Source organism: Neodiprion pinetum, chromosome 6 (assembly GCF_021155775.2).
Source record: "Neodiprion pinetum isolate iyNeoPine1 chromosome 6, iyNeoPine1.2, whole genome shotgun sequence".
Taxonomy (NCBI): Eukaryota; Metazoa; Arthropoda; class Insecta; order Hymenoptera; family Diprionidae; genus Neodiprion; species Neodiprion pinetum.
This window is the reverse complement of record NC_060237.1, coordinates 19041501-19067261: the sequence shown is the minus strand read 5'-3', so window position 1 is coordinate 19067261 and position 25761 is coordinate 19041501. Positions and strand designations below refer to the sequence as shown.

Genomic DNA, 25761 nt, shown 5'->3' with positions numbered 1-25761 from the left:
CGTATTGTTGAAGGGAATCTAGTTTGTGTTCTGGAAAAGTACAATACTTACAGTATGCATCACGTATTCATCGTAAATGGATCATATATATTGATATCGTACGTCGACCGCATATAACTATATACTTTTCGGTCTCTGCATCATTATTATATCTGATCTATTATTATGTTTGATCTATTTATACACTCTTCTCTCGGGTACCCATACTTCAATTGAATCACTGTTTTGCCACCAATTTTGGAAGAAATTTATTTCCATTAATCTCTTTCATCGCCGACAGGTCGGTCAGTACACACGGGCTAAGTACTGGCTTGGGTTTACCATTGCGAAGACTGTGTTACTCGGAAGGTGAATGCAGCCAGCATCATCTCGAGATTCGTAAATCTCTGATGTTCTGCAATAAGTTCTCAACTCTATTGTTGGAACATCTCAGGGAGCGCAAGTGCACGACGATTTTCGGTTGTCACACCAAAGACCATTAGGGCAACTGTCTTCACATTCTTCAGTCAACGCTCTTGTCCACGACCGCTATTAAACGTTGACTGCAAAAGACATTCGAATTTTTTAAATTTGTCAAATGCAGCATGGCGGGTTTTCGACATCCGGCGATGAAGTTAGAAAGTAACAAAGAGCGTACACCCTGTTGCGGACGTGTGGTCAGTGTCCTTCCTTACCGTCTAAACTCATAGCATTCATGCAGGTTTCTCTCTGTTCATACATGTAACGGTTATTTGCCCGCGTTTGCTTACATACAAGAATATATATTTACTCAACTATTGTCACTAATATTAGAGATCAGTGACTTTTGTAAAATAAGCTTGTAATTCAAACAGGTGAAGCCTTACTTGAGACTGACTCCGTTGAACGTTAATTCGTGATTAGGAGCCGTGCAACGAAACATAAATTAAAATTATGCAACTTAGATCATAAGGTGGAAGAATATTATGATTTGTTGCCGAAGCATGCGGATTGAAAAAGCTCTACTATTTTCAATATACGCCGAAAATGGAACGTGAGGTAGGTAAACAATTCTTTCTGACTTTATTTGACATATCATTGTGACCTGCACAGCTTCTGTCAAAGTTAGATTGGGTCATGTTAAGTTAGGTTAGATTCGATTGTATAAATGAGAACGATCGAACAATCACATAATTCTCAACTGTGATATTATAATCCTGAAAAAATTCCACAAATATCAGAAAGCCTTTTAAAATATCAAGAAATCGTCATTTTCTTCTTTGATATCATTGTAACAGCGAAGAGCCGGAGTTTAGAATATTTTAGTCGTGCTGGAAATTTATAGACAATTTACGTACACAAAGGTGAAACTTTTCTTGTTAAGACTAATGGATAATCTATTTATCATTTAACCTTCGATCCTTCCGTCCAGGGCTGCAATGTTTTGTTCGAAAGCATTGATGGATTGGCACGTATGGCAGAAGAGCAGTCCGATAAGGATGCCGCGTCAACTTTGAGAGGATTTCTCGAGTATGTCGATACCCTCGCGAATGCAAACATTAAAATCAAGAGCAAGGATTCAATAAAGACGGAAGATGCCACCGCTGCCAATGTGATTCAACAAAAATTCACAAACACGAATCTTACAGATTTAGTGAGTAACAGCTGACCCAGGATTCCCAGAATTCTTTAGTAAGAGATCAGTTTACTCTGTCAGCAAACGATCTTCAAATCGTAATTCATATCACTGCTCAAATATTTATACTTTACCATTCATGGAAGATCATTCTCCAAATTTTATCCTTTGAACCTCTCACTCGATGTGTGTTTGTAAGATACAGGATGAAAGTAAACGATATGTTTACGATGCTACACTTTCAATCTGGCAATTTCAAACTCGTTGCTACCGAATGAGATTGAAGATCATGTCGTTAATGTAATGAAAGAATTTTTAAAAAGCATGACTGTTTTAGAACTTTAGAGATAGTTGAAAATTTAGTAAACTGTTAAAAAACAAAACATACTAATATTTTTATTTCAACTTCTCTTGAAAGTCACTCTAAAGTTGCGAAGTAGTGATTTTATTGGTTATACTTTGTTGACGTAATGTTAATAACTTTAACCTCTTGCCATAAATACTAAAATAACCCAAAAACTTGCGTCCATTGGAAAACTTCTTTTTACTTTCACAAATTGGCTTCAGTTCGAGTATTACTAAAAAAATTAAAATCTATTCATATACCACACAACGCCCAGCGGTAAATACTGAGTAAATGTAGAAAAGATAAAACAAGTGAAAGGAGACCAAGCTAACATGATTTATCTCAATTACAGGTGGAAAAAGACGCTATGACAAAATCAGCCGTACAATACATCGCTCTGGCAGAAACGCAAGGTCCGTTCAACGAGGGGAGCACCGAAGAAGATTGGAAGCTGAATGAAAGAAATCAGAGCCCATACCGCTGTGCAATATGTCAGGTTCAATTTTCGAGTCGAGTTTCACTGGATAGACATATCGTAGACTTGCATCTAGGTACCACGGGCCGTTTCCAGTGTGATGTTTGTCACAAGGAGTTTTCCCGTGTGTCAGACTTAGCCAGGCACAAGTTGATACACACAGGCGTAAAGCCATTCCAATGCAATACTTGCCAGAAGCAATTTTCCCGACAGGATCATCTAAAGCAGCACATACTCAGTCATTCGCAATGTTCAGATGGCGAGTTTTTTGCTTTCGACAACGGCTTGAACAGGTGCACGATATGCCATAAACAGCTTTCTCGTCCTCAGCACCTAAGGACCCACATGCGTCAGCATTTGGGCACACTGTTCGAGTGCGACAAGTGTAGCAAAAGATTCTCACGCGCTTCGCATCTCAGAGCTCACATGAGACTCCACTTGGGTACATGTTTCAGATGTGAGATATGCCAAAAAGAATTCTCTCGACCTTCCGACTTGGATAGACACAAACTTACACATCTGGATAAGAAATTGTTCGATTGCCCCACGTGCCAAAAAAAGTTCTCCAGAAAAGACAACCTGAAAAAGCACATGCTTTCTCATGTCGAATCGATACCGACAAACCAAGAAAGCCACGAGAACATCGGCTTTGAAATAAATATGGGCGACGACAATTCTTGTTTAAATTTGAGAAAGAGTTTCCCATTACCCTTGCACCTGGAAGGACACACACCGAGTCGTGAGAGTGACACGAGATGCCACGAGTGTCACATTTGCAGAAAGCATTTTGCAAGAAAAGACCATTTGAAGAGACATATCGCCTCACATAAAATCTGCCCTCATCATCAGAGCCCAAATTGCGCAGGGTGTCAGGCGGTGAAAGAAGAGACAATGCTGCAGGTGGATTCGAGCACATTTGAGTGCAGGGAAAGATCGAGCAACTGCGACCTCTGTAGTGTACAGTTCGCCAGTACTTACAATTTTGAAAACGATGTGTGCGCGCATAATTGGCGGGATAAAAGATTCGAGTGCGCGGTTTGCGAGAAGCGTTTCAACAGAAAGGTTCGGTTAAAAGAACACGTTCGCAGTCATGGGGATCAAAAGTTTTCTTCGTTTGACGGTAGAGACAAGGAAGAAAACAGGTGTAATATATGTCATAAACAACTGTCACGACCCGAACATTTGAAAGCACACATGCGGCTGCACTTAGGCACACTTTTCAAGTGCGATACATGTGGGAAAGAGTTCTCTCGATTGTCAGACTTGGACAGACACAAGCTAGTACACTCGGGACTCAAACGATTCATATGCATCATTTGCCACAAGCAATTTTCTCGTAAGGATTACTTGAAGAATCACATGCTATCGCACGCCAATCAAAAGTCATTTGAGTGTGACAAGTGTAAAAAACGATTTATGCATTTCTCCAATTTAAGAAATCACCTTCATCTTCATCTAACTGAGTAACTAATAATGTTTGCAATTGTGTTAGCTGATGTGACAAATGTAGCGACTGAACGGTGTGACCGGTCTTACGTTTTTGTAAGTTCCCATTCAAGACTTAATTGACAGGCCAGGGATTTGAACCCAAGTCCTCCCATTCCACAGTCACAAGTGCTAGCATCTAAGCCACTACGGTCGATATAAAATCATCTTTGCTTGTGATTTATCATCTGCTAGTTTTATATATTCAACATACCACGTTTGTGAGAACAATATCTTATATCATCGTCACGGCTCTGAACCTCCCAGTTCCGATACCATCTGGTAAGTTTCTTCGTTTATTTCGGTTGTTATACCAATCATCTGGCATTTGAAATGGTCTCTTTCCCGTGCCTATGATGCAGCTCCAGTTTGCGACTTTTGCTTTGTGTGTTTCTCTTGGTCCCTCTTCCTTGTATAGTTGGAAGCCGAAACAATAAGATGCACCCACTTCTGCAGTCGCGCTGGTTGCGGCAGACGTGGGTTGAACGTTCCTTTTGTACCGTCGTTTGGTGTCTCCTTTTTCATTTGGTCTTGTTCGAATGACCTATGCTTCAGACCCCATCATGCCTACGTTCTTAAAGGCAATGTTGTCGATTCTGTACGTTTGGAATTTTCTTATTGTATCTGATACGTGTATCAAATACTTAAGATTGAATCTTGTTCCGAGCACATACTCAGCGAATGTGGTAGTGGTTATCCCGAAACTGGTAAGGCACTAACCAATCTCTGGTACTTTAGGACCAATTGGAAAGAATTTGCCTGCTGAGTTCGGCATGAATTCTGAGTTTGCAGGTTTTCTTACTCAAATGTTAGGTATAGGTTCCATAAACATGTCGCCGGCAATACCAAGCGATGGTACTTCCTCGAATAGGTTGTGCGTGTCAGTCACTTTTTGGGCATGATATCCACCGAAATTTTGGATTATGTACTGTAGTTGGCAAGGGAGGTATAGCTAGACATGTTTCCTTCTCAAGCTTATCTCTGTAAGTTTCGATTTCGTGTAGGTATGCATGCAGCGCCAGAGGGACGTTGAATTTGTGGTCGTGCACGGCTTTACGAATATCCTTTTGTGCGCTTGTGAGAGTTTCAAGTCCTTGCTTACTCTTTACCTCTATCAGCTTTAGATGTGATAGAGCGGTAGCATAGTAGACGACCTTTTCTCGGATGATAACTCTTTCGAGTTGTTTTTCGTCTGCTCTGTAGCCGTCGTACGTTTTGGCTGCCACATCTACGATCTTACGAAAGTTAGTGAAGAAAGTTTGACGTGGAACAATCATTGGTACTCCGTACATCTACTCCAAAGATAGCCTCGGAGATGATTGACTCATTTCTTTGAGGACTTGGTTTTGTAGATAGATTCGTTGGCGGAGATAGTTCTTCTGTCCGCTCTACGCGTTTGGTTGTTGTTTATTTGTCAGTCTACTTTCAGATTGCTTTTGAATTTTCTTACCGACGTGAGTTAGGTCAAAGTTTTCAGGCTCCCCTTGATATTCTGGGGCAACGCGTTTGATATCTACACTAGTATAAACAATGTTATCTTTTGCGTTTACCATTTTTCTACACTACAATTTTCTCATCAGAGACCAGCAGTGTAAACTAGGTAAACAGTGTAAAATAGATACACAAGTATCTAAAACTTTTTTCACACTGTTCTATATAACTATCGCCACTCATATTTTGTAGAACAATTAAAATTATGAGAGAAAATAATGATCAAAGATAAACATAAGCAAAATTTATCTTACACATAGATTTGGTAACTTATTCATATCGGTTTTGTTTAAGGGGTTATTCTAGTCTAGAGGCCTAAATTTCGGGTTTGATAAAAAAAAAAAATATACGTATATATATTTACCATCCATTTTTTTTAGTCTTTCAATTGATTTTTCAAAAACTTAGCCAAAATGTTTGTATATATATATAAAACTGGAAAGTTATGGGCCTCTAAATGTAACTGTGAAAAAATACAGTTTGAAACGGTTGATATGATTGCAATGCTTCCATTAATCTGAAACGGAAATAAAATCAATTTTCTTTATTCAAGTGCCCATAACTTTCTCAATTTTTGGAAATTCGACATCAGCTTGGGCAAAAATATTCTTAAAAGATGTACCTGTAATAATATGCATAAAATGAAAATTGATCTTTCCAAATTTCTAGACTACAATACCCCCTTAATACGTGACTAAACAAAGATATCTGTTTCGTTTGCTTTCTCTTTCCAACTTTGTAAGAATATAGAAATTTTATACCGAAGTGCTTCGAAGTGTTACACATTATAATTTAATAAAACTGTCCGTTGCACTGTTGAACCTCGTTACTTTAGCGTTTAGTAACTATTTATAATTATAATTGTACAAAAAAGAACAAAAAAAAAGTGAATAAATATTTTCAAGGTTACAAATAAAGTTTCTCGAAGCTTTTCATTCTTCAAATTCATCTCGTTCTGTGATATTTTTGACGTCATTACATATAATCACGCAGATGCCCTGAAGTTGAGCACCTATTCGTTCTTTCAAACAGAAATTGCGCTATAAAACTGCGGGAAAACTGGATTCAACATGAAAAAAGATTCGAAACTCGAGCTCAAGTGATTAAAAAAACCCATATTCAACAATGGATAAACTTTTTTGATACCGTGATTTGATGTAAACTTCTGCATAGATTGAAGTTACAATTTACACGGTTTCTTACAAAATGTCCCTTTCTTGATTATGCGGTTTGGTACTTACAGGTTCACAAAAATTACTGAAAATATAATTTTATTGGAAGCGTTTCCTTCTTCACTTTCATTCTCAATTTCTTTTTCCTCCCGTTTACATGACTTGTACAATATACTAATTTACGAATGAATATAGCTGCGTGATGCTGCAGATAATAGAATTGCTCCAGGCAAAATATCAAAACCACTATATACTTATATATATATTATATATAATATAATACATAATATTAGATATCTAACAACATTATATGTGATGTTCATTTCCAAGTATTTTCAATTGAAATAACATTTTCTCTTGCATCATACGTATTGTAGGCAACCCATGATACAGTTATTACATCTATGTACAAATCAACGACCCAGCATACTTACAAATATAATTAACGTACATGATGTAATATTGATTCATTCAAAAGATATAGACCTAATGCAACAATAAAAAACAGAAGATTATTTACAATAACAAAATAACAAAAGAATTGGGCACCTGTTTATATAGGAACTTTGCTAGAGTCTGCGGCGACAATTTGAACGTGTTATACAGTATTGCTGGATACAATATCGTTTCTCACCAAATAAGTAAAGTGTACTTACATGACGTACACAGCTGTACAATTCGATTACAGTGTCCCAAGGACGTGTGTATTTCATCTGGATTTTTTATAAGAACAAAAATCGAGACTCTAAGAAAAAAAAAAACAGTTAGGCATTCATATAATCCCAATTACTAGTTAAAACAAAAAATAATAATAATTCGATAGTTAGACAGCGCAATTATCGATCGATCCACAACCTAGTTATTATGCGTAAAAGTAACTGTGAGTGAAACGGATTTATTTACAGATATATTTCATAGAAAAAATCTAATCTGATAAGAAAAATTGTACGAAATATGAACATCACGTGACGATGTTTGCTAGAATGTAGGAATCCTGAACACCAAAAAGAAAAGAAAGAAAAAAAACTGACTCAGGTACAAAATCCTGGTGTTTCTAATATTTTTGTATTGACATACCATCCGTATATAGTAATGCGATATTTGATGAGACATGACAACTCGCTGTGTTGCATGTCCGTTTTACGACTAATGCTATGTAATTATTATTCTAATACGATACGTGATTTTATCATCGACTGGATGTTTTATTACGTTATTTTTGTTTGACGAATCTTATTCTTTTTCGTCTAAACATTAAAAGTTCTAAAAATATTTGAGATTACAATTGCCTCTATATTCCATCGGCTTATTACATTATAAAGGTGCTTAAGGTTCAAAATTTGTAAACATTTCAGCCACCATGCTGAATTTGAATTTTGATAATCACTCCGTTATTATGCATTCGTTTATCGATGTGTTTGGATCCATTCTAAGTCACACAATATCTCCGGAACTATAATATAAGGCCTCCAACTATGCATACATATATTGGCTTTAAGTATGTTATTATTATTTGTAATCCCAAAATGTTTGATCTACGTTTACGACCTATTAAAATTACTTGATGTCACGATGACTGTAATTGATATCCGCAGCTTGCGCCCCTGATTACAGGAACTTTGAGAAAAATATCAATTTTCGTTCGGACTCAACGCAGTTTTTCGTATTTCAAAGTGTACTTTTGGGACGTTTCGATTTTTTTGTCCATTGTTCGAAGTTTTGTTTACTTGTATCATTTCTTTTTCTTTTCATTTCTTCACTTATGTCGGTAACTGAAATTCAGTACTTTGCAGTTGTTGTGAAATGTTAATAATGTGATATAGTCTAATCGTCCATTTGTAGTTTTTCTGCTGCGACAGCAAAGAACTGACTTGACTCTTAAACAGATAGTCTGACCTTTCACAGTCGGCGTTTATTCCATAGTCAGCAAAAGATCATCCCCTTCTAGTTTCATACCCTGACTTATGTCAAGCGACTTGATCTTTCCAGCCTTTGGTGCTTGCACAACCATTTCCATCTTCATAGCTGAAAGTACCACCAAAGGAGCCCCCTTCTCAACAGTGTCTCCAACCTTCACCCTTATATCGATCACGGTTCCTGGCATCGGAGCTCCAACCTGACTCTTGTCTGACTTCGATGCTTTAGGGTGAATGTGTAGTTCCTGAAATTATAAAACAGAGAGTGACGTCACTGCAGTTTTCTACAAATATTCTAAAGACAAAGTATTAATTAGCGAGTATAATGGTAAGACACCATGGAAGAATATCGTGAAAGTAAGGTAGGTTCACTTAGCTCTGACTTACCGCGAGTTAAGGGCACGGCAATGTATATAATAATTAAATTACGGTAAGAGAGTGGCTTTTACATACCTTCACAGCCTCCTTATCCCTAATGAATACCGATCTCAGTTGTCCGTTCATCTCGAAGAATACTTCACGTTCTCCGTTTGCCGTGAGGTCCTCAGCCATCGCCAAAGTTTTAATACCAAGAGTCTTACCCCTCGCTATTGTAACTTCAAATTCTTCCCCAACTTTCGGCCCAGTCAGGAATATTCTCGTATCCAACTTGTCCACCGGACCAAACAATTCTTTGAAGTTGAGGTAATCCTCGGTTACTTGCGGATACAGAGCTGCTGACATCACATCCTTGTCGGTTACGTGAGGGTGAGATTCTTTGAGCTGAGTCTTTAGAGCAGCGAAGTCCAACGAGGGTAAACTCGCCCCCGGTCTTCCCTCGATGCGCGGCATCGCTTTCAGGACTTTAGACCTGTAGGATGAATTGAACTTGGATGTATTAATCTGACTGTTGCATAGACGAAAAAGTTAGGGAAAATCGGATAGAGCGAGACAACGCTTATATTGTTATCTGTATTAAAGTTGCTACTTACCTGAGAGGCTCTGGGAATCCTCCGTAAGGCTCACCAATGGCACCCTGAAGGAACTCGACGACGGATTTCGGGAAAGATAGCTCTTCAGCTTTTTCAAGCACCTCAGCCGCGGACAATTTGTTTTGTACCATAAACTGGGCAAAGTCACCAACGACCTTCGAGCTCGGTGTGACTTTGATAATGTCGCCGAGAAGGAGGTTGGCTTCTCTGTAGGCCTTTTTAACGTCCTCGAAGAATTCGCCAAGTCCAAGAGAGTACGCTTGGAATTGTAAATTGGTGTACTGGCCTCCGGGTATTTCGTTTAGGTAAACATCAGCGTTTCCGGACTTCATCGTGGTCGTACATTCGAAGGGTGCGTAAAGGGTACGCGTCTGTTCCCAGTAGGCTGAGTACTCAGATATATCAGTAAGTTTTATCCCAGTGTCCAATGGCGTTCCTGCAATACATTTTCCAAGTTAAAACCTTTTACTGATCTATCGAAAAATCACCATCAAGCTGAACCGAAGTCAAGCACACCTTGAAGCGAGGCAACGACGGCTCCCATCGACGGCTGACTCGTCATTCCGGACATGCTGTCGACGGCAATGTCGACGACGTCGGCTCCAGCCTCGGCACAAGCCAACATCGACGCGACTCCGGCACCAGCTGTATCGTGTGTGTGAATGTGGATGGGTACGTCGGGTTGTTTCTGCCTGATAGCATCTATCAGCAAACTAGCAGCCTTAGGTTTCAAGAGACCAGCCATGTCTTTGATCGATAGAACGTGGGTTCCAGCCTTCACCAGCTCATCAGCTAAGTTTGTATAGTACTTCAGGTCGTACTTTGTTCGTTTAGGATCGCTAACATCACCGGTGTAAGAAATTGCAGCCTCTACAACTCCACCAGCTTTTCCAGCCGCCTCCATACCTGCAAAGATTTTACCATTTACTAGAATGAAAGTACCATGTTTTGCCACTTTAATACCGTATGTGACCGTCAATTGATCCATTTCTGGGTATATCAACTACATGTAAGTGGAGTCCTGACCACAAATGGCACAATAGTGTTAAGTTTGCTTTGATCGCTGTAAATTTTAATTTTTATACAATTGAGTGGTCAAAAGTACCGTGAACATTTACTGTAGAAGATGTGCTTGTGAGTTCATCAATAATTGAATCGATTTTCGGTACTAAAAAAAATTCAAACACTTCTAATCGGTGGTCACTACGGCGCATCTACCCTACCAATATCAATGGATTTTCAGTACGAATTAAATTCATCATCGCTGTGCTCACCCAGAATCAGGTTTGGCAAATAATTCAAGGAGTCGAAGACCCTGAATATATCCATGCCAGTCTGCACGGCCAGCTCACAGAACTTGAAGACGACGTTGTCAGGGTAGTTCGTGTACCCCACTGCGTTTGCTCCGCGGAGTAACATCTGGAACGGAATGTTTGGAATGGTTTTTCGCATGTCTTCGAGCCGCTCCCAAGGACATTCGTGCAGGAACCTCAAAGCTACATCGAATGTAGCACCACCCCAATTCTCAAGCGCGTACAAGTTGCTAAATTTGTGGGAAACGAACGGAGAAATTTGCAACAAGTCGTGCGAGCGAACACGCGTTGCTAGCAGCGACTGATGAGCGTCCCGGAAGGTAGTGTCCATCAACAGTAACTCTTTTTTGGCCCGAACCGCCTTTGCGAAAGCTTCTGGTCCTTCCTCTTTGAGAATTTTACGCAGACCTTGTGGCGGTTCCAATATTCCTACAAATTAGATTACCATTTAGAATATCTGAAGGTGAATTCAGAAGATTTGAAACGAGCGGTGAAAGTGGATATTGACGTAGTATGCTTTAGGTTGTTTAATTCATACCTAAGAATTGTGCAAACCTACCTGGAGCATCTGGATCCATCGTCTCTTCAGCGGCGGCAAGCTTAGCAAAGTCTAAAAAAACAATTGTCAAACAAAACGGATAAAAGGCATGCGATAAATAAATGATAGTGTAAGGTATAAAAATGAAAAGAGATTAATAAGTTTAAGATGTAAGTTGGGTGGGTATACGTAACATGAGCGAGTGTTCAGATCAATGATCGTATGAGGTAGTTACGGTATGACTTGGGCATCCAATGGCTATACAAATTGAAACTCATAAACGACCCAGCATTGTTTACGTCAGGTGTCGTTAAAATTTGCAAATAAATAAAGTTCATGCCTCGTGTTTCGAATGCGTGCAAAGATAACATTTTTTGTATTTATCGTACCGAATTGCGGCTAAAGATTGCAGTTAATGTATTTGTTGCATTAATTAACTTAGAAACGAAACTGACAATGTGAGTATGATTCCCGATGCGAACCTGGGCCATTGTGATTCAATGTGCCGAACGTGAAGAAGAGGCAATCCATCCCGAACTACGTTATCCACCAATACCTAAGGTCTGTTCATTTCCAACATTCATTCGTACCTCGAGCGATTTGAGGTATTTGTGGTTTGATTTCGGCTGGTTTTAACGACGTGGCAAGCGGGGTGCTCGGCCCATTTACAAGCACAGTTCCCAAGTAGTTGAGAAGCTTCTGCGCCCGATTCTGACTGGGCTGGAATTGGAATAGCTGCGGATTTTCGTCTATGAAGTAGGTGTCCACGTTCCCGTTAAGGAACTTCTGGTTCTCCAGTACGTTCAACAGAAACGGAATGTTCGTCTTGACTCCACGGACTCTGAACTCCCTCAGTGCACGGTTCATCTTCGCGCAGGACGACTGAAGGTCTCCAGCGTGGGCTATCACCTAAAACCCGGGAAAAGCCCGATTTTCAAAAAGCCTCGAGAATGCGCAGAGCACCTTAAGGACTGCCCGCTCTCACCTTGACCAGCAGGGAATCATAGTAAGGCGATACGATAGCCCCAGCGAACGCCGAGGCACTGTCCAACCGGATACCCATTCCCTCTCCGGATCGGAACACCTCGATTCTCCCAGTGTCCGGCTGAAAGTTCTTGGCTGGATCCTCGGTAGTGACTCGGCACTGAATCGCGAATCCTTGAGGCACGATTTTCTCCTGCGTCATGCCGAGTTCGGGCAGAGTCATGCCCTCGGCGATGTGAATTTGAGACTGGACAAGATCGATTCTGGAAGTAAAAAAAAGGGGTCAGTTCGATCTTCAGACACAGTGACCAGACTCTCAAGGTTTTAAAATTCCTCTACCAAACTCCGGATCCTTAACTAAGAGTTAAGAGATCACTTCACGTAGGGTTCGAAACCTCATAATTACCCAGTGATTTCCTCGGTGACAGTATGCTCCACCTGGAGCCTTGCGTTAACTTCAATGAAGTAGAAATTTCCGGATTCATCAGCAAGAAACTCAACCGTTCCCGCGTTCGCGTAGCCAACGTGTTTTGCCAGCTTCACCGCGTGCTCCGTCATCTTGTCACGAACCTTCGGGTCCAGTGAGGGTGCCGGTGCAATTTCGACGACCTGACACAGCGACAGAAAAAAGTATTTGGTTAGACTTTTTATAAACCTGCAATTGAGGACCAATCTCTTCTAACGCAAACTCCACCCACCTTCTGATGACGACGCTGAACTGAACAGTCTCGTTCGTAAAGGTGAACGACGTTCCCCGCATGGTCACCCAACAGTTGAACTTCTATATGACGAGGCCTCTCGATAAACTTCTCGATGAACATCGCTCCGTTTCCGAAGGCAGCCTGAGCCTCGGATGACGCACGTTGGAAACTTTCTCGCACTTCTTCCATCTGTCTGACAACTCTCATTCCTGAAATAAAATATTTCCAGGACGTTAAAGTCAGCCGGCAGTTGTGAGACAACTGTTGATCATCCGGCGAGACCTACCTCTACCACCACCACCGTATGCAGCCTTGAATATAACCGGAAGTCCGTGCTTGTTGCAGAAGTCTTGAGCCTCGTCGGCCGTCGTGACAGGTCCATCAGTTCCTGGGACGATGGGAACTCCCGCGCCGATCGCTGCTTGTCTGGCGGCGACCTGGTCGGATTTACTGGATATTAAAAGACTGCTGAGATATTGCTTTCGATGCTACATCGGAAGGATCGTCATATATATCGTGCGTTACCTTGTCACCCATCTGCTGGACCACCTTTGGACTCGGGCCGATAAACCGGATGCCGGCATCGACTACCGCCTGCGCAAAATCCGATCTCTCCGAGAGAAAACCGTACCCTGGATGGATCGCATCGACGTCATTTTCCTTGGCGACGCGGATTATCTCAGGGATGTTGAGGTACGCCTGAACCGGCGGTAAGCCTCGACCCACCAGGTAACCCTCGTCGGCTTTCTGTCGGTGCATGTGCATTTTGTCCTGCTCCGAGTATATGGCGACCGAACGGATGCCCAGCTCGTTACACGCCCGGAATACTCGGATGGCGATTTCACCTATGGTCACGAATTTGGAATAAGGTACTCGTCAAAGGGGTTTTGTATGGTTTACGATAGATTTCAAGCCGTACAATGCAGAAAACGGAGTTTGGACACGATCGCAATGTGTACGGTTCAACGATTGAGACACAAACAGAAGTGATGTAGTGGAATCCAACGATAACGTACTCGATCATTGTAGCCACGTGAAGAAGCATTTGTAAAACCAGTGGTAACTGTGGTCTCGTGCTCTTAATTGAATGACTCGATGCACCGGCATCGTGAGAAATTTGTAAAATACTTCTAGCTCAATATCGGAGAATCCCACGTAGTGATTGAAATTCATGAAATGATATCGAGGTGTTTTGCGTTATTTCGTAACTGCAGCGCATTGAAGCGCTACTAAAGTGGGGTGAAAAATTCCAATCAACGAACTTGACATCTTCATGTTACTCAATGAACTACGATTACCACACGTATCACTTTGGAATTTCATCTTTTGCCGCAGAGAGATAAATGTGTCTGGGATATCGCAATGGTCCTTTTTCACAAGTCGCGTTACGCCAAGGGTGAAGCGAACGTTCTTCATCAGGCATTCTAAGACCATTAAAAACTTACAACTATAACTTTCCTCCTATCGCGTTGCGTTGACCCACCACTGATTGCTACATGATCAAAGTTCGTCTTTCCGCTTAACGTGTGTATATGTGTGACCATTGAAAGACTTTAAGCTTTGTCTTTAGCACCAACGCATTACGTTCGACACTTAGATTTGTATAGTCGTTTTGGAATAAACAATTGCGGCATACATTTATTCTGATTTATTAAAATGCGAGTCGCATAATCTCGCACGTACCTCTGTTCGCTACAAGGACGCTTCTTATTGGCTTGTACTCGACATCTGTGGCGAAATTGTTTTTAGCCACATTCCAGGTCTGGAGGATAACCCGGTGCCTGGAGAGAGCCCGCGTCGCTCTTCTTGCCGAATACATTTTCGATTATCTCTGTATATTTATCGGGGTTTGGAGTACGGTTTCCCCTTGGAACCGCTTCCTGATCTATGCAGCGTCCCAAAATTCTCGTTCTCGAATCGGGACTCGTAACCTCCTGAAAAAATAATCATACAATTATTGCATATTATTGTATATATCCGGCTGTATTTTTGAGCTCGATTATTCACACAGTCATCGTTGACGTTCAAGTGAAATCATGCGACTGGTTCGTTGAACCTATGAAATATTCGGGTTATCCTCTGTATCCCAGTTATCGTTTAAATTTTATCGTCGCAAGAAACGTTGATTCTACATGCATTGCCACTCACATTCACCGTCCCACTTTCAAGTCGGCTGGATTATTAAAGATTCTTATTTTTTGTACTTAAATCTCCATTTCATCAGTGAAGAAATTTCGACTGTAAGTAGTCGCCGAAAAGCAAGAGTTGAAACATTCTGTACAGATAGTGCAACCTGCAGCATGATCACGTGATCGTCGCGATTAGATATCGAGCGGGTATACGTATAATATATAAAATATCGTACAACCTATGACAGAAAAGATACTTATGACGTTGTTATGCCAGCACTTTAAATGAACGGTTCTCAATATACGCTCGGCGATTTCCATCCGTCTTGGTTGTATTACAAAATTTGCAGAAACGCAGCCGATCGGGTCGCCGATTCTTACACAACTCGAACTTTGACCAGACGGATGCGCGATTTGTTAAACATTACCTTGAGACAGTTTTGCAGTACAGACATATTCTTCGAACTCAATCGAATCGCGTTCATTGGGAGAATTTTAATTACGCTTTCGCATGCATGACCGTCATGGCGTGCGAAATTCTCATTAATTATAATTTCGTTTACCCACTATTTCGCTGCTGCGATTTCCTCCGACATTGCAATAGCATAACTGGCACTGCATGAGTTAGCAGCGTTACTTCTTAACACACGGTATTTGTACAGCGTATGATAAAACTACAAAGTTTAAGTGATTTCGTGGAACGATAATTGATGCGAATGGAACCAATTTCTTCTTTGATATATTGTTTATTCACTAATGTACATTTACAAAAGAAGAACAATGCTTGTTAACGAATAAGTTTTCAACGGTAAATTTACGGATGTGAATACATTTATTGATTTTGACAGATTTGATGATCGTTAACGTTTTTAGTTTTTTATTGTGAATGACAAAAAAAAAAAAAAAATTCTCTATAATTTCGAAAAAGGAATAAATAAATATCCGCGGAATAACGCGTTAAATTTTAAGGCAAACGTACTGGTGAAGAATTCAGAATACTATCTATATCAACAAGACTCAGACCCTCAACTGTAGAATAGCTCACGTGATGACCCTAGGAATAGTTTCCTGCTCACCGAGCCAATTTTAAGAATAGAATGAGTAAATTTTTTTAGACACATGTAGCAGAGAGACGTAGTACAACATTGTGTAATTGATGACAAAATCGCCGATCTAAAGGTGAGCAATACAAGGTCTGCCATTCTAAGAGATCGATTTTTGCTATCGTTTCTACAATTTTCAAATCGGACCGTCGCATCTGTATCGAAAGTCAAAACCCATAATCTTCCCATAATGTTTTTCTTCTCCCTAACAAAATTTCTTCCGCCGTCTATCGAGACGCGAGATTACTAATTTTACATCGGATGTCAACGGTAGTCCATCTTGGAATATCATGCGAATTATTTGGAGTTGTAGATACGCTTGACATCCGTGTGAGCATGTGCCAAGGCCGTGAGATCAACCTCTGTGCTCGATAGCTCATTGAGAACTGAAATGTGTTTAACTGGTTCAAGTGTGGTTGACACGACATATCAACATTATGCTCAAATCGGGATCCGCAACTGAAATAGCGTGATTAAGGCCTCTTCAATCATTAGCTGAATACCAATTAAGATCTTATTGCGTATCGACGTGACTACTGGAAACCAAATATGGAAAAAAAAAGAATGTGATTGAAGAGAGCATCTGTGGTTTCAAACGCTGCAGCGATCGGAAAGCAAAATCTCGTAGAGAGTGGAGCGGAATCGTGATGCGTGGTTGCACTTTTGCGATTTCTTTGCGAACCCTGCTGTTTTGCGGTATCATTTAATTACGATTTATGACTACCAAGCGTCGATTAAGCTAGAAATAAGCAATCGCTCGTGGTAGGCGTGTCCTTTGTTGGGCAAAATCATAGTCCAACTGTATTAAATAAATTGGATCAATTGGTCTGCTGAAGGTCCAACTATTTTTACACCGAGTTTTCCAAGCCACGTTGCGATGCCTATACCATACAATATGACAATCTGCACATTTTCTCCTGATTGATATGTGTCTGCTATAAGGGGACCGGAAAATTTAACAAATATAATGAGCACAGATTAGGTCATATTGTCGTTATTATCTGGGCAAGCTTAATTCTTTAGAGTAAGTACGAAAAATCAAATTTTCGCGTTAACGAAGTTTTTGTCAAAATCTCCTACGTTAAAATGATCGAGGTTGATATCCTGGTGCATGTCTCTCCTCAATTATCTCCTTCTCCTTCAATTATGCTGAGTCAACAGCAAGGTTTGAAAAATCAACTTCAAGTCTCATAAAACACCGACAGTCCATGCGAAGGCGAACAAACCGTCTCTGAGTGCCGGAGCTGTTATGCAATATTTGAAAGTCGAACTAGAATAACAATTCCGAATCGTGAACGTGTAATCAACTAACATTAGTCGGTCGTTAAACTTAGGTATCAGATATCTTATAGTATTGACTAAAGATTCGAACGACATATTTTCCTTAAAATAGCAATACAAACACTGCGTTTAACCATTACTTCATGATCTCTAGTCAGCTTTGTTCTCTGTGTAGAAACACCTGGGTTTTCATTATTGCTAATTGGTTGAAAGATTAAATGACGCCTCGTAATTCACAGCTGTCTGGAAATATACTTGAAAGGACGTTATATTGAAATTTGAAATGCAGGCACAAATACGATCTTTCCCTTGTCGAAAATCTACGTTATACGAAAACTGTTCGAAATCCCTCGAATATCGCTCCCATGGTGATCTGATAGCAGATTTAGCATTGGAAAATATAAGATACCAGGGACGATTGGCACACAAATTACCTTCGAAATAACACCACTTCTACCGTGAAATCTGTTAGGTTCTCGTATGAGTTTCGCATGACTTGTGGTAGGTACGCGATAAGGTTGTATACATGATTTTGAATGGTTTTAACCGGTATCTCGACATAACAATTATAACACGCAGAATACAGTGAATTTCTTGATTTCCTAGTGCAGATTATTTGAGATATAGTTAGTGGCCACGTGAAAAATGATAAGAGTTCGATGCTTAACTATCACGCGATTGGCAAAGTCAAGGATTGCGCGTCAACAGTCATTACTTACGTTTTTGAAGGACTCGTGAAAGATTAGCCGAACGATTAAATTGCTCGTAATTTGTGCAATGAGGAGAGGTGTGAATGACTTTAACCGCAGAGATATTAACACTGACGAATTACGTACCCTGTACATGTATGCTTAAACGCAAGTAGGTATACTCGAATTGATGTGGTCGTCTTATAACGCTAGAAATATGCCTCGAGCTCAATCACCCGAGCGATAAAAGCGATAAGAGCTTTAAAATGTTATTACATCAGCGACAAGACTCGCTATCGTTGTATACCAACTTGATCCAAAAACGATTTTATCGAATCATTCGGTGATTATTCCGAGAAGATCAGCAGCCGCGTGGTAAACATTTTTCGTACCTCCTTAATGCGGTGGTGAAAAATTTATTCACTTAAGTTTCTAATTTTATACGCCTCAGTTTTTGATTCACGTTTACTTCAATGTTTTACCGATATTTTGGCATTTTGTCGGTAATTCAGTATTCCTATATTCACCGGCAGAACAATATCTCGGCAATCACCGATATGAGCAGTATTTTGGTAAACCGAAAATACCGGCTACAAAATCGATACGAAATCGGTATGAAATTTTCGATACCGCGCAACCCTAGTTAATTAATTATCAAGTGCAATATCTGGGTTAAGCCAACACGCGTTGTGAAACAGGCAGCCGGTTTCCTCTTTCCCTATTCTTTCCTCGGAACGAGCTGTCGTGTTGGGAAAATCCATATCGAGCTACTTTGCACGTGTTTTACCAAGAAGACAGTGAAACTCGACGCCTCCAGTGTCACTCTAAATATTGACGTACTTAAAATATTCAGCTACTCTAATTTTTCAACCAAACGAGGTTTTCGGCTATATTATACATTGGAAGCTCCTTTATTTTCTGGTTCATAAAAAGTCAGCCTTTTATTCGCACGTACCAAGATGATTTATCCTGTCTTTTACCTTCCAAGACTGAAAATGAACCTAACAATTATTCCCACGTGTTACACACGAGATGGTTCAGGCATTTTCACCTTCGTACGCGAACGATACACGTTATATCCATGCTCTGAACATCCACTGAATTTTAAAATGGGAGACAGTGCTTAGCGTTGTTAAATAATGATCGATGCTGGTTCGGCGTTATTCAATTTTGCAGGCTTCATTTTAAGTATAAGATCGAACGTAACAACAACTATTTATGCAGACTCTTTCGAGCTGGAAGGATCTGTAACACCCCATAAAATTTCGACGAATGTAGACTGAAAGAACTCTTTTCTTGACAGGCAACGTGAATAGTTAGAGAAGTTAGGATATCGCACCCTTATTTGAAAAAAGGCAAAAATTGCGCAGGTCACTTTAATTGCTAGATAAGCAATCCTGAGTGTAACAAATCATTCCGCGATCTACGACGTCCTTATTGAGTGCCTTATCAAGATATTCATATAATATTCTTAATCGGCATTAAGCCGTAGAACGACGGCCCGCGACACACGTGTCATGTTTTCGCAAATCTATATTGCAACCAAACGGCAAAAGGCAGAATTTAAAAAATTACGAGCGCACATCGATCATTTTTAACACTGCTTGATTTTAAAATTGTATTCTTCTGCATTTACATAATACAATTTTCGGAATATTGAAAAGCTTGCGATAAATTCAAACTCGTGGGATTTTTTATTTTTATTTTTTTGCCATTATTCCCGAAGCTTTTCTAAGTTAAACTTTCAAAAAATCGTACCCTGATGTACAAGTGTTGAAATCTCGTTATCAAAACCAGTGAGTCTTCATAGACGTTCAGCTTTTTCACAGTGGTTAAAGAAAGCACATTAATTTTGATAAAGAAAGTTCTGTTTATATTCCCGAGCTGAAAATTATTCAGAAAATGCCAAGGCACTTATCATATCGCAGCATATAGCTGAGGGAGTATTTATCTAGCTACATTGCACAACTCATGTGCAGCCTATGTTTACAAGTCTATTCCACTGTTGTACGTAAGATTTTTTTTCTTTCTCTATTTCTGTATGAGACAGAAATTTCTGAATTTAGTCCCGTTTATCATCGCGCTTACATCTTCATTTGGCGCCACTTCGAAGCTTGTAAAATCATTACCTGCCTTTAATTCACCTCCAGCATAAGCTAAGCATATAAATTCACTCGTGACAAGCTTACAGAATATTAGGCTACACGTGCGATTTTGTATAAATTATACATACATATATTTTCACTATTAAGGGGTGCCGAAATATTTTATTAAAATACATTTTCTTCCTTAAAAAATGAGATTTCATTTTTTTAGACCTTGATCTTTTTTGATTTTACAACAAATCAAAAAAAAAAAAATTTTAAATAAAAAATCAAACGGTAGGAAAATAAATCTGGGATTAAAAATCCTTTTCACTCAAACATTTTCAATTTTTCATGATGGAGTAATGAACTTGGCGTCCAAACAAAATATAGCCGAGAAATTGGTGAATAAAAAATTTTAAAGAAGCCTAAAATAAAAAAATAACAAATCACAATAGTAACAAAAAGCAAATCATGTGTGCACAGGTGTATTTAACGGTGTACGTTTTCTAACCTGTTGTTCAATACTTTTGCCCGATTCGACATCTGGCACCGTCAACTGAAAACTACGTCAACGACTACCGTTTAAACTTCAGTTCTCTATCTACCTTGAGTACTGCAGTATCTAACTTGTATAAAAATTTCCAGACTCTAGAAAACAGACCGTTATAAGACAATTTGCGAAAAAAAATCGAATTGATCGTATCTGTAATTCTGTACTAATGGTTTGTTCATTTTTGTAATAAGGTAATTTTATTTATAACTATCTTTACCGCATCCCATTAATTAAGTATCAAGAAAACCTTTAATTAATGTAAGAATTAATAACAGAGCTTGGGAAAAAAATCAATTGAAAAACGTACACCGTCTGTGCACACATGATTTATTTGTTGTTAGTAATTTTATTTCTTAATTTTTTATTCTAGGCTTCCTTAAAAAATTTTATGGACTAATTTCTAGGCTATATTTTTTTTTTTTGATGCTATGTTGGTTATTCCATCATAAAATATTGAAAATATTTGTGTATAAGATATTTTTAATCACAGATTATTTGTGTACCGTTTGATTTTTATTTTTTTATTTTTTTTTTGATTGGTTATATAATTTTAAATTATCAATGTCCGTAAAAAATGAAATCTTATTTTATGAGGAAAAAAAATAAAATAAAAACAAGAATGACAATTTTTTTTTTAAACCGCCGGCACCCCTTAATAATGAGATAGAGTATTGAAACTTTGAGGATCTTTGTTTTTCAAGGTAAACTTAAGATTTTTTAACTTGGAGCATAAATATTTTTTTAATGGCCACCGTATTACAGTACTATTACATTACTCACGTACGGATCTCTATTGAAGTCTTTGACGTGAAGGACCTTTTTTACCACATAATCGTCTGGCCTGATAATCCCACTCAGAGATATTATCTAGTATTATTAATAGAGTATAGCGACACGATTAATCAGCTGCTTCCTTTACGCGTATATACATGTATAATTTATCAAGCCAATGTACAGTTCTTTTTATCACTACTCATTGCTGTTTTCTGCCAATTATACAACGAATAGATCGTTAAATAGAAAATTTTACCATTCAAGGACATGTTCTACGTCCATTTACTGTATTCTTCATAATCTTCCTAACAAGAATAGAGATTCTGTACATTGTCGAGTGAATGTCGCAAGGATGGTTACCTGCGCATAGAAATTGAACACGAATGTACTGAATAGAAAAAAATTAATACAGAAATAACCGTCGTAGATAGCACGAGTAGAAAATATTTTCTATACGAATTTCCAAAACTTTGAAAGTCGAAAATTTTCTTTATCCCGGTTCAGTTCTATATTTCTTTTACTGCTTCATGATATTTCTGTAAACTGTAAGTCTCGCAGATTTCAAAAATCAACAAGAATAGTTGAGCAAAATTTTCAGGGAGCTTCCACCACCGACAACTGTCAAAAAGCTTAATGTCAGATAAAGATTACACTGATCTCGGAATGTTTGGTTGCTGAACCGTCCATCCTACAACGTTATACAACCCTTATCACGCTCGCATTAGACGCCGTCAATATCAACGAAATTACGATAGTAGATATAACCAGATCATTGCGTGCGACTCGCACAACTCAGCCACAACTTTGCTGCGGTTATGCTTTTATTACTGTAGATATAAATACGAGAAAGACTTTTTTATTTTCCTTCCCTGAAATTGTCAAGTAAATCCACATCTGTTACATCATGAGAGTGGAGATAAAAAGTCGATTGTAAAATGAGAAGATAACAATTGACTGGGAAAATTCATAATACGCATACAGGAAAGTTGCAGAGTAGTTTTCACAGAAACTTTGGAAAACTTGGCTAAGACGATGCGTATTAATTATTAAATATGTTGTTGATTTTCTTCGAAAAGAGACGACTCGTGGTATAAATTTATCGACTCCAAATGACATACGCATCAATACAAAGATATTTAACTTGCGTTTCAACTATGACCGTTTATCGATAAGGAATAAACGAAGGTCTAAACTGTTATGCAAAATGCTAATTTTTTCAATCGTTCGAAAAATTTCAGTGCCGTAGAAAACTGATCAAAAGTAATGTAAATTTAATTGCATTTAAATATTAGTAATCTAATATTTTACTTCGACATTGGTATGCGCACTAATTGCAAGTATAACAAAACTGCACTCCAACCACCAATTATTACTACACCATATTTCTCCAAGTAAAATGATGCCGGATTCTCCCCGCTTTTCCAACTCCGATCGTCATAGCTGATGCTAGGCAAGATTCAACGGGGATTCAACACTCGATAGTTCCGATAGCAGATGACGTAGATTCAATAACGACTCCAATTCGGTTTGTTGACGCAGACAGGACGCAATAAAACCTGTCGCAGGCTTCATTCCGATGAATTTCTGGCTTCCAATACCGAAGGTTACAGTTAAGGACTTAGATAAAATATTCAGGAGTGTCATGACGTCGGACATTTGAACTTTGCACTCTATTGTACCACGGATAAGTATTTTGCAAGTGTCAAAGTTATTTCCAAGAGACGAATTTCAAGTCAATTAAGGGTAGTTCCTACAGACTCGTGCTAGTATAAAAATCCTCGAGAGCTGACAGTACAGTAATTGTTTACTCGCACAGACTTAAATCGAAGAGGATGCTTCAAACTACTGTAAATTATTTGCATCACATACAATGCGGAAATAATGCATAGTCAGAAATTGGCTCGAGTACCTGCAGAGTTTCGCACAAAAGCACGAGGGCGTCGTGGAATCGATTTTACACGCACGCGTTTGGTAAATTAATGTGCGTCACGGGATGAAGTAATCAACGTTTGCCAAAACAACAGCCGATTAAACCGAGATAATTATTATTTAATTATTATATTGGCACGGGTGCTGGAATTCTGTGAAACGCGCTATAACCCATATAAGCAATGAAATAAACAAACGTCGCCTCTTCAATGAACTAACCTGATCAACACTTTTAACATACGGTAATAATTACAAAGGCTAATTGCTGCGTACCAATTGTTATAACTTTTATTATCGCCGTGAACTTATGTCGAGATCAAAATTATCTCGCTTTGGACGAACAGACTGATAGTGGCGCATTAACGGTTAGTGGTATTTCCTTAATTTTGAACTCTGCCTGCACCCTTCTCTCTCTCTCTCTCTCTCTCTTTTTTTCCTTACCCAGTGCTAATCGGCCTGCGTATACGCCTAAGTAAATAGAATTCCGTCGTTGTATTTATGTATCTTACAACGACGCGCTGTTGGCTCGGATTTCGAGACACGTCACTTTGAACAAACGATTACGAAATATGTTTTTTCAATCAATCACACGAATGCTGAACAGTTGTGCGGGTTTTACGTAACTTAATGAAATAAAAAAAAAAAAAAAAAATTAAACAAATAACGAGGCAACGCAGAGAAGCTAAGACGGTATCAAAAGAAATAAAGGAGAGATAGAACAGCCCTAATATATAATTGTAATTTTGTTCGAATTTTTAATGAATCGTTCAACGGCACTTTGAAACCCATTAATAATACGATTCTATAGAGAAGACAGCACCGCATTCGGGATTTCCAACATTATCTGTGCGTGTATTGAGCGAATGGTTTCCAATAGGCGTTGATGTTTCATGAATTTTTCGGGGCATCGGTGCCTTCGGAATCCCTACTAATCGCTGGGCGGATGTAAAAAGTCGACTCAAAAATTTCTACTCACACAACTAAGCTGCCGATGATGGTGCAAGGAGCAGTAGAAGCGTCCGGTTGAAGCCGGCCCGTGTCCCAAACCGTACTGAGAGACACATGCGTATTCGACCTGTACTCTACACCGCTGGTGTATAGTTACAACAGCGTGTTTCAGAGACGCTTGGCGTCGAGGCTTGCTGTTGACGCTTTTCGAATCGATGTAAACGCCACAGCGGCTCGTAGTCGGAACCAGCACATCCAAAACGGTATGAATCTTTAAAACCGTCGGTACGGTAGCTTGCTGTGTAAGAAATTTGCTTCGACGGGACGGACTGAAGTTTTCAGATTTCGTCGTTTTCTTCGAAATTTGATTCCATTTTTTACGCCTGTCTGCGCTTCGTGGCTTTATGGCACTAGAAATAGAACGAATTTGGTTTTTAAATTATTATAAACCTCTTGTGATCGTGACGTTGTTACAGTTTAATCATCTTCTTTCGTATTAAGTTTGTATCGTTGTACTGAGGACAAAGTTGCGACTGCAGCAGAAGTAACAAAAAGATTGTCAAGATAAAACATGCTCAAAACACTTATGAGAGAGTAGAAATTTCTTAACTTGCAGAAAACTGTAACACTGGTTTGTTTGAAATTTTATGAGCTATGAAAATTGTAAATCTGACGATCATTTTTTGAAAACAAAATACAAAAAAGCTCATTGGCCTTGTTGACTTTTTTACAATTCTCAAATTTATTCGTATTTAGTGAAAGGTAGGTAATTGCATTGCTACGAGTGTTAAAAGAAATCACGAAAATATAACAATTTTCATTGGGGTAAAGCTTTAAAGCTTTCACCTGTTATTCCAGCGGATGCCCTTTAAAATTCACATCGTTATAGCTCGCCAGAAAAAAGAGAAAACAACAACGAAAAAAAGTTGGTATTTTCAATGGTCAATTATTGATCGATATATTAGGTTATTTCGAACATGGGATAAAAAATTAACGTAATCAGAGAAAAATTCTCACCCTTTTCAATATTTATCAACGTTTTATTTAATAATATTTTTTTTCACAGTAAGGCCCTAACTATTTATGAGCTATATCATCATCCAACAGTTCAGTTTTTTTTTTTCTTAGCTTTCATTAATAAACACCGTAATCGATAACTATATATATATATATATATATTATACTTATATGCATAATTATTATGACACGCGATTTCAATCATGTATGTACATGTATAATATAATAATAATTATTTTGCCTACCTAAGCTAGCTAATAGGGCA

At 38.9% G+C, this 25761-nt stretch overlaps 2 protein-coding genes across 4 annotated transcripts; one reads left to right on the top strand and one right to left on the bottom strand.

The window, feature by feature from the left end:
• The first annotated feature begins 696 nt into the window (after positions 1-696).
• Positions 697-7306, top strand: LOC124220830 (zinc finger protein 845-like). Of its 2 annotated transcripts, XM_046630147.2 has the most exons (3): positions 697-1017; positions 1391-1612; positions 2293-7306. In XM_046630147.2, exons 1-3 carry the CDS (start codon positions 1006-1008, stop codon positions 3880-3882), a joined length of 1824 nt encoding a protein of 607 aa, XP_046486103.1. In that variant the 5' UTR covers positions 697-1005; the 3' UTR covers positions 3883-7306. The 2 variants fall into 2 exon arrangements, with proteins under 2 accessions (XP_046486103.1, XP_046486104.1); XM_046630148.2 differs by lacking the exon at positions 697-1017 and having other exon boundaries at positions 1530-1650.
• Positions 6646-24650, bottom strand: PCB (Pyruvate carboxylase). Of its 2 annotated transcripts, XM_046630145.1 has the most exons (14): positions 24508-24650; positions 14670-14920; positions 13512-13831; positions 13273-13423; positions 12984-13195; positions 12692-12894; positions 12287-12548; positions 11892-12210; positions 11323-11373; positions 10725-11192; positions 9967-10356; positions 9451-9886; positions 8933-9329; positions 6646-8724 (listed from the first exon to the last, which is right to left on the bottom strand). In XM_046630145.1, the coding sequence occupies exons 2-14, from the start codon at positions 14803-14805 to the stop codon at positions 8476-8478; spliced, it is 3594 nt and encodes a 1197-aa protein (XP_046486101.1). In that variant the 5' UTR covers positions 14806-14920; positions 24508-24650; the 3' UTR covers positions 6646-8475. The 2 variants fall into 2 exon arrangements, with proteins under 2 accessions (XP_046486101.1, XP_046486102.1); XM_046630146.1 differs by lacking the exon at positions 11323-11373.
• Between the last annotated feature and the right edge of the window lie 1111 nt (positions 24651-25761).

Bases quoted from the DNA above. Each gene is read 5' to 3' on its own strand.
- LOC124220830 (XM_046630147.2), top strand. The intron at 1,613-2,292 runs GTGAGTAACAGC...TCTCAATTACAG, and splicing joins ACACGAATCTTACAGATTTA to GTGGAAAAAGACGCTATGAC.
- PCB (XM_046630145.1), bottom strand. From the start codon at position 14,805: ATGTATTCGGCAAGAAGAGCGACGCGGGCTCTCTCCAGGCACCGGGTT. The intron at 12,895-12,983 runs GTGGGTGGAGTT...TCGCTGTGTCAG, and splicing joins TTCAGCGTCGTCATCAGAAG to GTCGTCGAAATTGCACCGGC. The intron at 11,374-11,891 runs GTACGAATGAAT...TTGTTTTTTTAG, and splicing joins AATACCTCAAATCGCTCGAG to ACTTTGCTAAGCTTGCCGCC.